A 13,933-nucleotide genomic window follows, 5' to 3' on the forward strand; every position below is an offset into this window, starting at 1 on the left:
TAGTGTTAGAACTGATTTGGAGAAAATCCTATGGTTTGCAGCTGTGTCCTTCTACATTATCTTGCTAAATTTAATGTAATTTCTGAGCCATCTAAGAACTTGTTCCTTTGATAGTGATGCAGTGCTCAGCGGCCATCGATTTACTGTTCATGTTGGATGGATCATACAGTATCGGCAAGGGCAGCTTTGAGAGATCCAAACATGTTGCACTCAAACTTTGTGATGCTCTGGATATAAATCCTGGCAGGGTAAGTCAGAGTCGTTGTTAGGTCATTCAGCACTTATCACATTAAAAGACTCTTGTAAATGTCATGCCTACAGATGAAGTATTGCGATGATCCTGGCTTGGGTAATTGGTAACTAGATCTATCCATTATCATTTGCTCTAGTTTTCATTGCAGGAGTCACGTTAAAATATTCAATTGGTAAGCCACTGTCATTCTAGTAAAGGTATTAAAAATAGACTCCAAAAATGTGGTGGATAGACCAGTATTACTGATTTCCGCTGAGTTTCTCCAGCTTTTCTGTGTAACCTTCGATTCTCCAGCATCTGCAGTTCCCTCTTAAACACTGTGTACACTCTACTGCGTTATCTCTTCAAGATATGCCTACCTTGAAGAAGTTCTCCTCTTCTCTCCGGAGACAGTTTCCCTTTCTTGTCCCCACCCACCCCCCACCCCCGATCAGTCTGAAGAAGGGTTTCGGCCCGAAACGTTGCCTATTTCCTTCGCTCCATAGATGCTGCTGCACCCGCTGAGTTTCTCCAGCTTTTCTGTGTAACCTTCGATTCTCCAGCATCTGCAGTTCCCTCTTAAACACTGTGTACACTCTACTGCGTTATCTCTTCAAGATATGCCTACCTTGAAGAAGTTCTCCTCTTCTCTCCGGAGACAGTTTCCCTTTCTTGTCCCCACCCCCCCCCACCCCCGATCAGTCTGAAGAAGGGTTTCGGCCCGAAACGTTGCCTATTTCCTTCGCTCCATAGATGCTGCTGCACCCGCTGAGTTTCTCCAGCTTTTCTGTGTGGATGTGTGGTGGCAGGTGGCATGCGTGGATTTTGAGAATCCCAAAATCCTGGGGCGCCGCGCGTCACTGCCTACACCACCACATCTCACCACACCCACGCGCGCGTAATGTACAACACGCACGCGTAATGCACAACACGCATGCGTTGTAACGCATAAATGATGTAGTGTAAATGATGCGCAAATAACGCCCAAGTGGGACTGGCCCTTAACCACTTGCTGACTGTGAATGATATGTAAAATAATATCAAAGTAGTTAGCATGGTAACAAATCATTGCTTGCTTTAAGATATATTTATCTTTTATTTTTGTTAAATAACATTACTGGAGAATGTAGAACATTGTTGGTGAATTATACAGACCTTTTTGAGATATCATGAAATTTGGTAAAAGACCAAATAAATTATCTTTTAAGTTTCAACAATAAACCATGAAAATGAATGGATGAATAGTAGCAGTGAAATCATGCAGGATGTTATAGTAGCTGTCAGAACATCATTATTTCCCCCTCAAATTGAAAAATGCCATCCACCATTAAATTGTTTGGTTAAATGGAAGATCTGTGGTAATCTTCCTCAGGAATAACCAAAATATTACCTATCCATGTCCTGCAGTAATTATGCTGAACTTTGTATTCTAAGATGCTCGACACCAAAATGTCAACTGTCCATTTCCCTTCACAGCGGCTGCCTGGCCAGCTGATGTCCTCCAGCTTCTCCCCTTTTTTGTGAGAATGTGCAGTCTCATGCTTCCAACCGTCATCCACCTACCTCTGCCTCCCATATTCACTCTTTCCCTTCCCCCTCTCCTACCTGGCTTCTTATGTTTATCATCCTTTATCCCTCCTCAATTAACTAATCTTCTCTCGCTTCTACCTCGACACTCTCCCTTTCCTCGTTATACTCTCTGTGTCCCCTCTAAACTCTCATTCCTGATGCAAGGTTGGGATGCAAACCACTCCTTTCCACCTACAGATGCTGCTCGACATGCTGAGTTCCTCCAGCAGATTACTTGTTGCTCCAGATTCATGCATCTGCAGTTCCTCGTGTCTCCATTGTTTCTTTCTTTGACCTGGGCAAGTGATACGGGAGGAAATAAACAGTCTTATTAATTGCAAAAAAACCCCACAGTTCCCCTTCAATGTTTTGGAATTTAATAAAACAGATTTCACCAAAGACATTGTGCCTATTTAGGAAAGACATAGCACTCTCCCATTTCAATAACTGCTTGCCACAATACATTACCTGCATAAAGATTGTAATTCTTACAACAGTGACACTATTGATCATTAGGCTGTACGCCATTGATGCTCGCTGGAGCACTTGTTGTGTCGGAGAAATAAAAATATTAATACCTTAATTTAAAATAATTTTAGAATAACTTTCTCCTCACAGGTCAGAGTTGGAGCAATTCAATATAGTTCAACGCTTAAAGTTGAATTTTATCTGAATTCCTACTTAACGAAAGAAGAAGTAAAAGAACAACTTAAGAGAATTATATTTAGGTATGCAACCTTTTTTCTAAAAGTACAGTATTTGTAAGACCTTTATGGATTTCATCTCAGAAACCAGTCTTCAGCCAATTCAATTCACAAGCAATGATTGAGAGCACTGCGTGTGGCAAAGGTTTTGGGGGGGGGGGGGGGGGCTATGAAGTTGGATTCCAAACCCTCTGTACATCAATGCCAGCTCCTTTTTAAAGGGAATTTAGGGATGGACAATCAATGCTGGCCTTGTCAACAATGCCCAGATCCAAAATATGAATAAATTAAAATAAAAACAATCCCAGCTGGGCTTTGCTTAAGCACAAAGTCTCTTCAGATATTTTAAGGCATTGGGCTGTTCTTTCAGATCACCATCCTCCAGGATGGGCCAACCTCATCTATCATGACCTGCTTGGAACATAGATTGTGGTATGTGCAGTCCAATATTTCAGCACCTTCTGTATAGCTTTGCTTGTCAGTATTTATTTTTCCAGCATCAAAGTTTTCTCAGAATAAAAGGATGTACTTTTAGAAAGGAGGTGAGGATGAATTTCTTTAGACGGAGGGTGGTGAATCTGTTTTGCCACAGACGGCTGTGGAGGCCACGTCATTGGGTGGCAGAGATTGACAGATTCTTGATCAGTAAAGGTGTCAAGGGTAATGGGGAGAAGCCAGGAGAATGGGGTTGAGAGGGAAAGATAGATCAGCCGTGATTGAATGGTGGAGTAGACTTGATGGGCCGATTGCGTAAAAAAAGTTACCCCTTGGGTTCCTATTAAATCTTTCCCCTCTCACCTTAAACCCATGTCATCTGGTTCTTGATTCCCCTACTCTGGGCAAGAGACTGTGCGTTTATCTGATCTGTTCCTCTCATGATTGTGTACACCTTTATAAGATCCCCGTGCGCTCCAAGGAATAGAGTTATAGCTTGCATAAACTCTCCCTATTACTCAGGCCCTCTGTTCCTGGCAATATCCTCGTAAATTTTCTGTGCACCCTTTCAAGCTTGACAAATCTTTCCCGTAACATGGTGCCCAAAACTGAACACAATATTCTAAAATTAGATCCAAACGCAGATTAATTTTCATTCTTATGTCAGCCATCTTTTCTGATACAATATCTCATTATCTCGTTCACTGTAAAATACTGGAAAGTAGTCAGTGATTCAAACAAACAAAGGTATTTTATTAAACTAAATAAAAACTTATAGTGAGAGACAGCAATGGGTTATTTGCACACAGAGAGACTTGATCTACTCTGATGAAAAACTGACCATTAGACGGCCCAGATCCAAATACTAACCATGACAAGATGCTTCTCAACTGAGATAACAAGAGGACTACCAGCCATTCAGTGCATAGAGAGAGCCCGACCAGATGACGCAATTCTTAAAGCTGTACAGCTTAAAACTGCAATGTTCGTGAACAATCAATATTATTATGATCCCTTTGTTATTTTTTTTTCTTCTGGGGGAAGAGGAAGGAAATTAATACTAATCTGGACTAATATCTAATTACTTTGCAATGATCTGTATGGCACAACAAGTTGGGATGATTATTCCACAGCAAATATGGAATATATGTTCTTTAAATGGGCAAACAGTAGTGCAAACTTAACACAGATTTTCTAAATAAATGTGAAAGAGAATGTACTAATGTGTAATCTACAGAGTTCCCCTTTTACAAAATAAGCCTGCTGCTAATTTCTTGAGGAACATGAAGCGATTAGCATTGGTTCGTTGGCACTAAGCCAAGGCCTCTGTGCAGTCTCCTTACTTCCATTCTAATACATGCTGAGAGTGTCCTTTATTTATCTGACATTTAAGTAAGAGGAGATTTGCGGCTGATTTCAAACAGGGTAGGATTATATTTGTTAACCACAAGCAAATGCTTAAAAAAAAAAAAGAAAGATATTTTTGGACATTTTCATATGAAAAAAACTGGCCATTTATAAACTTCAATTTTTTATGTTTATTCTCTTAGCATCAGCACATTTATATTGCAATTGCAGATTCAATGAAATGGACAAATTTAGTTTTAATTACACTAATTGTTTCCGAAGTATGAATAAATATAGGTCTGGGTAGAACAGGAAGACTAGTGCCTTGTTGACCATTTGATCCATTTATTGCATTTACTTTATTAACTCAGGGGTGGAAGTACGCAGACTGCCCCGGCTTTGAAGTATGTTCTTCAAAAAGGATTTGCAGATACAAGAAATACATCCGTCCCTCGAATTCTCATAATTCTTACTGACGGCAAATCTCAGGGTAATGTGACCCAAGTGGCAGCACAGGTGAAAGAAACTGGAATAACTGTGTTTGCTGTCGGAGTCAAGTTTCCCAGGTAAGGAATTTGCTTACAGGATTGGTCATCAATAACATCAAAAATCATACTCCCAGCAACTTAACATAGTGCCTCAATAACAGAAAACATTTTTTTTTGCGGGGGGGGATTCATAGTTTATGAATTTTTAGTGACACTAAAGTCAAAATCATTACCATTATGTGTTCACTTTTTATTTGAAAGGCCAGTTTTTAAATAAAATGTTAATTATAATCTCTTTTAAGAAAGCATCAGTTTTTATTTGGGAAAGTACATGCTAGCAAAGTGCACTGATATCTCTAAAAAGTTAAATGGCATTGTATTGTTTTCTGGCCGCATTGCATATATTTATTAAAGGGGCACGGCGGCAACATTTTTGTCCACAAAAAAGCACGGGAATGCGTTACAAACACCCATATTGCAAGGGTGTCAAAGGCGACTGGGAGAAGGCTGGAGAATGGGACTTCGGGGAAAAGAGCAGCGATGACCAAATGGCAGAACAGACTCAATGGGCCGAGTGGTCTAATTCTGCTCCCACGTCTTATGGTCCTACGGCCTGACTGCTTCTCGGTTGGCACGAGGGCTGAATGGTTGTGTTGAACCTGTAGCTAAAATGCTTTGACTCAGAAGTCATTTTTGACCCAAAATGGATGCTGAATCCACTATCATCTCCAAATGAGATACTTTCATGGTTTTTGCAGCATCTGTGGACTTGGATGCTAAGAGATCAGGCTTCAAATAATTTTTTTGGAAAGCGCAATTGTTCCATACTTAAATAATTAAACTGTAGGTGAGCTTTGTGTTGGTGTTTGCTACCTGGTATAACTAGGAACAAGCATCTGTTTCCACCCTAATACACAGCAAGTTAGCATTGCTGTGGAAAAATAAATTGTTAATTTTTTAGAGCAAAGACCCCTTCCAGCATTTGCAATTTATTTTTATTTTCATTTCCTTTCAAAATCTTTTGACAGTGGTGATGTGTACATTCCAATTATTTTATTATTTTGCTTAAATAATCTATCTTGTTCAAAGTTAGAATTGCAAGTTACATTTCGTTTCCCTAAGACTAATTAATATTTATTGACATTTTCCAGCCATTCCTTTGTAAGTTTTTGCTTTATACAAAATATAGATGTTCTTATTTCGATTATGCCCAGCAAGCATTGAACTAGATGGACACAAAAAGCTGGAGTAACTCGGCGTCAGGTGAGAGGGGAGTTACAGAGATAAAGAAGTGTCAGAGATCACCACTTACACTCTTATGGTCCCCTGACGCTCGGTCTGAAGAAGGGACTCGACCCGAACTGTCACTCTTTCCTTCTATCCAGAGATGCTGTCGGTCCCGCTAAGCTACTCCAGCATTTTGTGTCCATCTTCGGTGTAAACCAGCATCTGCAGTTCCTTCCGAAGCATTGAACCAGTGTGAGTGCTTGTGCAAACAAAATGTGAGTTGATTTCCATTGTAATCTTATATTCACTGGAATTTAGAAGGATGAAAGGGATCTTATAGAAACCTATAAAAATCTTGAGGGATTGGATAGGCTAGATGCAGGAAAAATTTTCCCCATGTTGGGGGAGTCCAGAACCAGGGGTCACAGTTTAAGAATAAGGGGTAAGCCATTTAGCACTGAGATGAGGGAAAACCTTTTCACCCAGGGAGTGGTGAATCTGTGGATTTATTTACCACAGAAGGCAGTGGAGGCCAATTCACTGGATGTTTTCAAGAGAGTGTTAGATATAGCTCTTATGGCTGAAGGAATCAAGAGATATGGGGAGAAAGCAGGAACGGGGTACTGATTTTGGATGATCAGCCATGATTATATTGAATGGCAGTGCTGGCTCGAAGGGCTGAATGGCCTCCTCTTGCACCTATTTTCTATTTTTCTATGTAATCCTTGCTCTCTTCACAGATGGGAGGAGTTGAATTTGCTTGCAAGTGAGCCTACTGACAGCCATGTGCTGTTTGCAGAACACTTTGATGATGCTGTCAATGGCCTCTACACAACATTGACCAGCTCTGACATCTGCTCTGCTATTCCACCAGGTAATACCTCTCTGTTTTATCAAAACTCCTAAATCTGTGTTGAGGAATTTGGTAACTTTTCTCAAGCTGCAAAACATTCAGGATGTTGCATTTGTTTTTAAAATTATCTTCTTGAGGGACACAGTAGCACAGCTGGTAGAACTGCTGGCACACAGCGCCAGAGACCCAGGTTCCTTCCTGACCTCAGATGCTGTCTTTGTGGAGTTTGCACCTTCTTCCTGTGACCGTTGGAGTTTCCCCCCCCCGATGCTTTGGTTTCTTCCCACATCACAAAAGCATGCGGGTTGTAGGTTAATTGCTGTAAATTGTTTCAAGGGTGGGAGCGGATATGAAAGAGGGATAATATAGAACTAATGTGAATGGGTAATCAATGGTCAGCGTGGACTTGGTGGGCTGATGAATCTGTTACCATACTGTATGGTTCAATCAATTCAATCAATCGAAAGTGGTGGATATATTTCCTATTGCTCAACCTGCAGCAGAGTGTCTTTGCTCCAATTATTTTGGAAAACTGTTCAAACTATTATATAAAAACTTAATTTTTCTCAAGTACAACTTAAACCTTCCAAAGAAACAACACAGAGTGCTGGAGTAACTCATTTCAGACATGAAGCATGCCAACCCAAAACATCACTAGTCCATGCTCTTCTGAGATGCTGCATGGCCCGCTGAGTTACTCCAGCAGGTTGTGTCTTTTAAAAAAAAAGTAAACCAGCATCTGCCATTCTTTGTTTCTCTATTAAACCTTCCAAAATGTTTTTGTTTTCCACTTTTAGGAGCTTTGTTCCTTGTAATAGTTTCAACATTACAGTAGGTATCCACAAGTACCATCTAACCTACATTAGGGTATCTGTTTCGAAGCATACTGTAAAATAATAAAATATGTATAGAAAACACAATAAAATAATTCTCTAGGCAGGCTTTTGCCCAACTATTGCCCAACCGTTCTGAAATGTGAGTGGTAATGAAAATTATTTTAAGAGGCCCTGCTTAGTGATAGGTTGGTTTGAGTCTTGGATTTAATTTTATTTGAGCAGTTAGTTTTTCTGTCCGAAGCAAAACAAATTCAGGTTTGGCTCTTCACTATAGGTCCTCAGCAGAACTTTTAGCAAGGATATTCACAAATGGGACACATATCTTTGACTTCTGTGTGACCATAAGGAGCACAAATATTCTAATTACTTTATCATAATCTTCCCAACCACTGATGGTCACTACTTCTTAAGAAGGAATAAGTTTTCTTATAGGAAGAGTCTTCCAATATTGTTAAATATGTATAAAACTTTGCAATGTGCTTCCTTTCAGCTTGCAAACTTGAATCCCATGTCTGTCAACGGAAATCACTAGAAACAGTGAAGGAATTCAAAGGGAATTTCATGTGCTGGAAGGGATCATATGGATATGGTGGACCTATCTCAACACTGTGTCCCTATTACAGGTCAGCAACATTTGTCCTGAAATGGAGGCACAAAGAACTACAAATGCTGGCTTCCAAGAAAAGACATAGAAACATAGAAAATAGGTGCAGGAGTAGGCCATTCGGACCTTTGAGCCTGCACTGCCATTCAATATGATCATGGCTGATCATCCAACTCGGTATTCTGTACCTGCCTTCTCTCCATATCCCCTGATCCCTTTTGCCACAAGGGCCACATCTAACTCCCTCTTAACTATAGCCAATGAACTGGCCTCAACTACCTTCTGTGCTAGAGAATTCCGCAGATTCACCACTCTCTGTGTGAAAAATGTTTTTCTCATCTCGGTCCTAAAAGACTTTCCCCTTATCCTTAAACTGTGACCCCTTGTTCTGGACTTCCCCAACATCTGGAACAATCTTCCTGCATCTAGCCTGTCCAACCTCTTAAGAATTTTGTAAGCTTTAGTGTTGCAGTAGCTCAGCGGGCCAGACAGCATCTCTGGAGAGCATTGATAGGTGATCGTTCGGGTTGGGACCTTTCTTCAGACTGATTATGGTGGGGGAGAAAAAACATGAAAAGAGGTGGGAGCAGGATAAATCTTAGCGAGTGATGTGTGAGTTAAGGTGATGAAGGTGGGGTGGGGGGGTTAATTGGCAGATGGTTCGACAAAGCCAGAGATGAAAAGACAAAAAAGGGATGAGAATAGAAATAGTGTGAATTGTGAAGCCAGAGGAAGGAATGTAGGTGCAAGCATGACAGTGAAAGAGCTAAGAAGCATTTTACATGTATTATCACCAAATCCTGTCTAAGATTATGAAGTTGTCCAATTGCTGTTGCATTGATTAGCAGGAGACAAGTTTTTAAAGTAATGGATGGAAAATGAATTAGCTCTGAACGAGCAATCAAATGTTGAGGTAGATATTTGATGGCTATTTAGGGCAGGCATTCTAAACTGTTGGAGCAAGACTGAATTGGTCAGTGCTTAGAGCCAGTTCACAATCTTCTTTAACTATGAAGGATGTAGTCTGTCTCAGAGGGTAGACATTGGAACAGGTTGAGAGGGCAATGTAAACTGTGTATCAAGGAATCTATTACTCTAATATCAGCTACGGGAAAACACACTGAATCCATAATTCAGGAATTATTGGAGGAGCATTAGAGAATCACTAGTAACCTGTTTGAGGTAAGTTTCATTTGTTAAAATGTTTCTGGAGAAGTGATGGTCTGTATAATAAAGAAACATAAAATAAATATATACATTTTAAGAAGGCTTTAAGTATGAACATCACAGTGAATGCTTTAACGAGCTTTCAATAGGTAACAAGAAGATATCTTTGGAGGAGAAAGATTATTTGTTATCGTGATTCATTAATCAGAGCAATCCTACATTCCCACATACATTCACTACTCTCCTGTAAAATAACATCTCTTTTTATTGCAAAATCCACTGTGAATGGATTTAGAAAATGATTAACTAAAGAATTACTTACTTAGAGAGCGTTCCAAAGTAGAAAGAGGGTACAAAACTCCAAATAGTATTTCATAATATTTTACATTCTGTGCATAGAAATACTTTGATATTTGCTCATTGTCTTGCAGTTGGAAACGGGTTTATAAGACACATCTTGCTCGATGCTACAGAACCACGTGCCCAGGTATTTATTTCTTGGATATACTTTCTCACATATTACCCTTGACAAACGGTTAGTTTTGATGTTTAAGTGAAAACATTTTTTTTTTAATAAATTAAATGTGATACTGAATATGCCAGTGGTAGACCATTTTATCCTATAATATTGTTTTATGTTGAGAATTTTATGCTGTATTTCTATGTGTAACTAGTTTCCATTAGAGCATGAAATCTAGTATTGCTAATATTGTATAGTCTAACTAAACTAAAACACAATAATACGCACCTCAACAATCTGAGGTTCATAAATTTTAGAATTAGTGAACCTCATCTATGTTCTCAGATTTTATGACTTTCATTTGCTACATTGGATAATTTAGCAATTCATAAAAGCTAGTTTTATCCCATGTTATGTGCTTCTTGTTCAGTTCTTGTTGAACTTTCCATAGCAAATTACTAAAATGTCTAAAATTATCTTTTCAGTGACTCGGTGCCAAATATTAATAAGATATTTCTGTTCATAGGAGCATTTTTTGAGCTAGTAAAGCTGAAATAAAATCTGAAGTATAATGTCATAGTTATAGTTTAGGTTTAGTTTAGATACTGCATGGAAACAGGCCTTTCGCCCCACCGAGTCCACGCCAACCCAATGATTACCCGTTTACACTGGTTCAATGTTATCCCGGTTTTGCATCCTACACTCTAGGGGCAATTTACAGAAGCTAATTAAACTGCAAACCTGCACGTTTTTGGAATGTGGATGGAAACCGGAGCACCTGGAGAAAACCCATGCGGTCACAGGGAGAACATACAACTTCCAGTTCGTATCGGGTGCAGAAGACAATTAAACACTTTTGATACTTGAGATCAAATGAACAGATTATTTTTAATTCAAAAATTTGAAGGCTAACTAATTGAAAAAAGAAATTACATGATTACAACCCCGATCTAATCTGGGTGATGGGAAATGGGGACTCGTGTCATTCTTTATGTTATAAATCAATACATGTCCTGTTATTTACTCTGAATATTTATCAATCACTTTAGTTTAGTTTAGATTAGAGAAACAGCATGGAAACAGACCCTTCGGCCCACCGAGTCTGCACAGACCAGCATGCCCCGCACACTAACACTATCCTACAAACACTAGGGACAATTTACATCATTTATACCAAGTCAATTAACCTACAAACCTACATGCCTTTGGAATGTGGGAGGAAACCGAATATCTCAGATCTCATGGGGAGAATGTACAAACTCCGTACAGACAATACCCGTAGTCAGGATTGAACCCAGGTCTCTGGCGCTGTAAGGCAGCAACTCTACCGATGCACCACGGTGTCGCCCACTTGTGAGCAGTGACTTATGTCAGCTCCTTTTCAAAGAGAACACAGTACTGCCGTACCTTTGAACATCCTAACAATATTTCATGTAAAACCTTTACAGATCCATGTGATTCACAGCCCTGTCAGTATGGAGGATCTTGCATCTCAGAGGACTTTGAAAGGTACCACTGTATCTGCCCTGCAGCATTTGGAGAAGATTTTAATTGCGGTAAATTGATCTTGTATTTAGTTTTATACTTTCTACAAATGTGTGTAAAATTGTTCAGCTGCTATTGCTGTGCCACTAATCCATGCCATGTTCAGGCTGGAAGATACATACATCTGGCTCGGTCAAACTGACTGCTTGTAGGTTTTGTTTGAAATTCAAAAATTGAAAATAAAAGAAAAAACACAGATTTCAGAAATATGAAGTAAAACAAATAAAATTCAGGATTGTTAATGTTGTAGTCTGGCTATATATTAAAAAAATGAATGGGGAAAAAAAGAATGGCAGACAGAGATACCCTAGAAGTTCCCATGTAACTATAAAGAAAGAGCAAGTTGTCTAAAATTTAGTCCTGATCCCATTGCACTCCCTCTCTAACCATTCTATTTGTGACCTCCTGCACCAAACACGAGAATCAACACCTCATCTTCCATCTGGGAAAGTTACTGCTTCCTGGATTCAATAACAAATGTTCCTACATTTGGGAACAAGCCATTATTCCCCACCATCCATTTTCCTTTTTTTTTGTGCAGTCAGACTGTACAAAATTGGCAACACATTATTCAAATTATGAAGCTTTGTCTGATCTTAACTGCTCCTTAAATGCCACATTTTTTTTACCCTATCTGAGAAATTCCTGATGCCCCACCCATCACCTTTAGCCATCTTCTTTGCTAGCTCGACTAACTTGTTTCTCTCTTTCTCAATTCTGATGTGTTCGGCCTGAAATGTTAACTGCTCATCTTTCCACTGTCACTGTCTGACCTGCTGAGTTTTTCCAGCATAAAAACAGAAATTGCTGGAAATACTTAGCAGGTCAGGCAGCATCTATGGAGAGAAAAACAAAGTTAACATTTCAATTTGATGCCCTTTCTTTTTTATGATTGATTGGCTACAAAGACAATCATAGACATGTAAATTATCACACACAATTACTGGTAAAGTTACAAAACCTTCAGTTAGGTACAATGTTATAGTTCTCAAAGTTGTTGCATCAGCAATCACAGTTAACATTGAAAAATAAACTACTCCTTGTTTTATCACAAATTAATATAACAACATTATCCAATGTCCTCTGGAAGAAATGTGCATGAAAGACAGTTCATAAGAGATAGGAATGGAATTAGGCCATTCGGCCCATCAAGTCTACTCCGCCATTCAATTATGGCTGATCTATCTCTCCCACCTAACCCCATTCTCCTGCCTTCTCCCCATAACCTCTGGCATCTGTCTGTTCTTGATTTTCTTTTTATATTGAATATCGCTCTTGTCTGAATTGCCAGGGGAAACTTCCAATGGATGATGACCTGAAAACACACCTGGTGTATATAGTTCAATCACAGGCTATGCACTATTGATTGCTATTAGACCAACATGTTATGGTTTGGAAAACATCTTTAGCTGGATGTAATCTTGATCGGGGCAGAGATTTCCCAGGCAAATCGTTTTTTAGTGTCCATTTAAACCACTGATCAGAAAAATACTGACTCATGAAATGTATCTGATTAACTACCAGCTGCTTGTTTTATCAGCTCATTGATTGGTATCATGCTGAAGTCTGCCTGTATGTCTGCCAGCAGTGTGCGATGTGATGCCATTTATGTATCAGTCACAGGAGAACAATCAACTTGAAGTCTCAATCCTCAAGGGAAAGACATTTTCTTGTAAAATACATGTTCTTTATGTTTCATCTCTTCAGCCTGAGGCTTTTTATTTACTGCTCTTTCTGGCACTTAAAAAATCTACATGGTTTCACTGGTTGAATATTACACAACAGCACTAATGGGAAAGACTGCAGGTCAGTTAATGATCTGATAGTAGAGCTCTGTAAGTTGGAAGTCAGAGTCCAATTAAACTCTTTCATAAACCAGCATCAAAATGTAAGAATAGTACAAGAAAATACAAAGAAATTCCTATTTGAAAGAGCTGTAAAGAAGAATGCCCTTAATGGAACTCAGGTAGAAATTGGACTTACATTTTAACAATTGTGCTTCCATATTACTAGTGTATAATTTCTATATGTAGCTCAGTGTTTTATTTGACTATTCCAGGCGACTGCTGTTGATGTGTAATAACAAGGAACTGCTGCTGCTGGTTTATACAACGATAGACACAAAATGCTGGAGCAACTCAGTGGGTCAGGCAGCATCTCTGGAGAAAATGGATAGTCTGAAGATGGGTCCCGATCTGAAACTTTTTCACACATCCACTCTTTCATCGCCGAGTATTTACTCCAGTTAGATGTGGCCCTTGTGGCTAAGGGGTCGATATGGAAGTGCTCGGGAGGACTGAGTTGATGATCAGCCATGACTTTGGCTGCTCGAAGGGCCGAATGATGATTTCTATGTTTCTATATTTCTATCTTGGTATACCCATTTTTAAATATTTGTTATTTTAGTGCTCTTGATGTTGACTTTCTGTTGATGAATATTTCATCTTGGTATGATTTTTAAATATT

At 39.2% G+C, this 13,933-nt stretch overlaps 1 protein-coding gene across 3 annotated transcripts in view; it reads left to right on the forward strand.

Annotated features, from left to right (window-relative positions):
- Positions 1–13,933, forward strand: part of vwa2 (von Willebrand factor A domain containing 2) — a 46,431-nt gene that overhangs the window by 15,662 nt on the left and 16,836 nt on the right. For all 3 annotated transcript variants that reach the window (XM_055646902.1, XM_055646904.1, XM_055646903.1), the window contains exons 4-10: positions 115–248; positions 2,420–2,529; positions 4,659–4,853; positions 6,743–6,876; positions 8,182–8,314; positions 9,894–9,949; positions 11,371–11,478. In XM_055646902.1, the coding sequence (XP_055502877.1) occupies positions 115–248; positions 2,420–2,529; positions 4,659–4,853; positions 6,743–6,876; positions 8,182–8,314; positions 9,894–9,949; positions 11,371–11,478 (870 nt within the window). The remainder of the gene's footprint in view (positions 1–114; positions 249–2,419; positions 2,530–4,658; positions 4,854–6,742; positions 6,877–8,181; positions 8,315–9,893; positions 9,950–11,370; positions 11,479–13,933) is intronic.

Source organism: Leucoraja erinacea, chromosome 15 (assembly GCF_028641065.1).
Source record: "Leucoraja erinacea ecotype New England chromosome 15, Leri_hhj_1, whole genome shotgun sequence".
Classification (NCBI taxonomy): Eukaryota; Metazoa; Chordata; class Chondrichthyes; order Rajiformes; family Rajidae; genus Leucoraja; species Leucoraja erinaceus.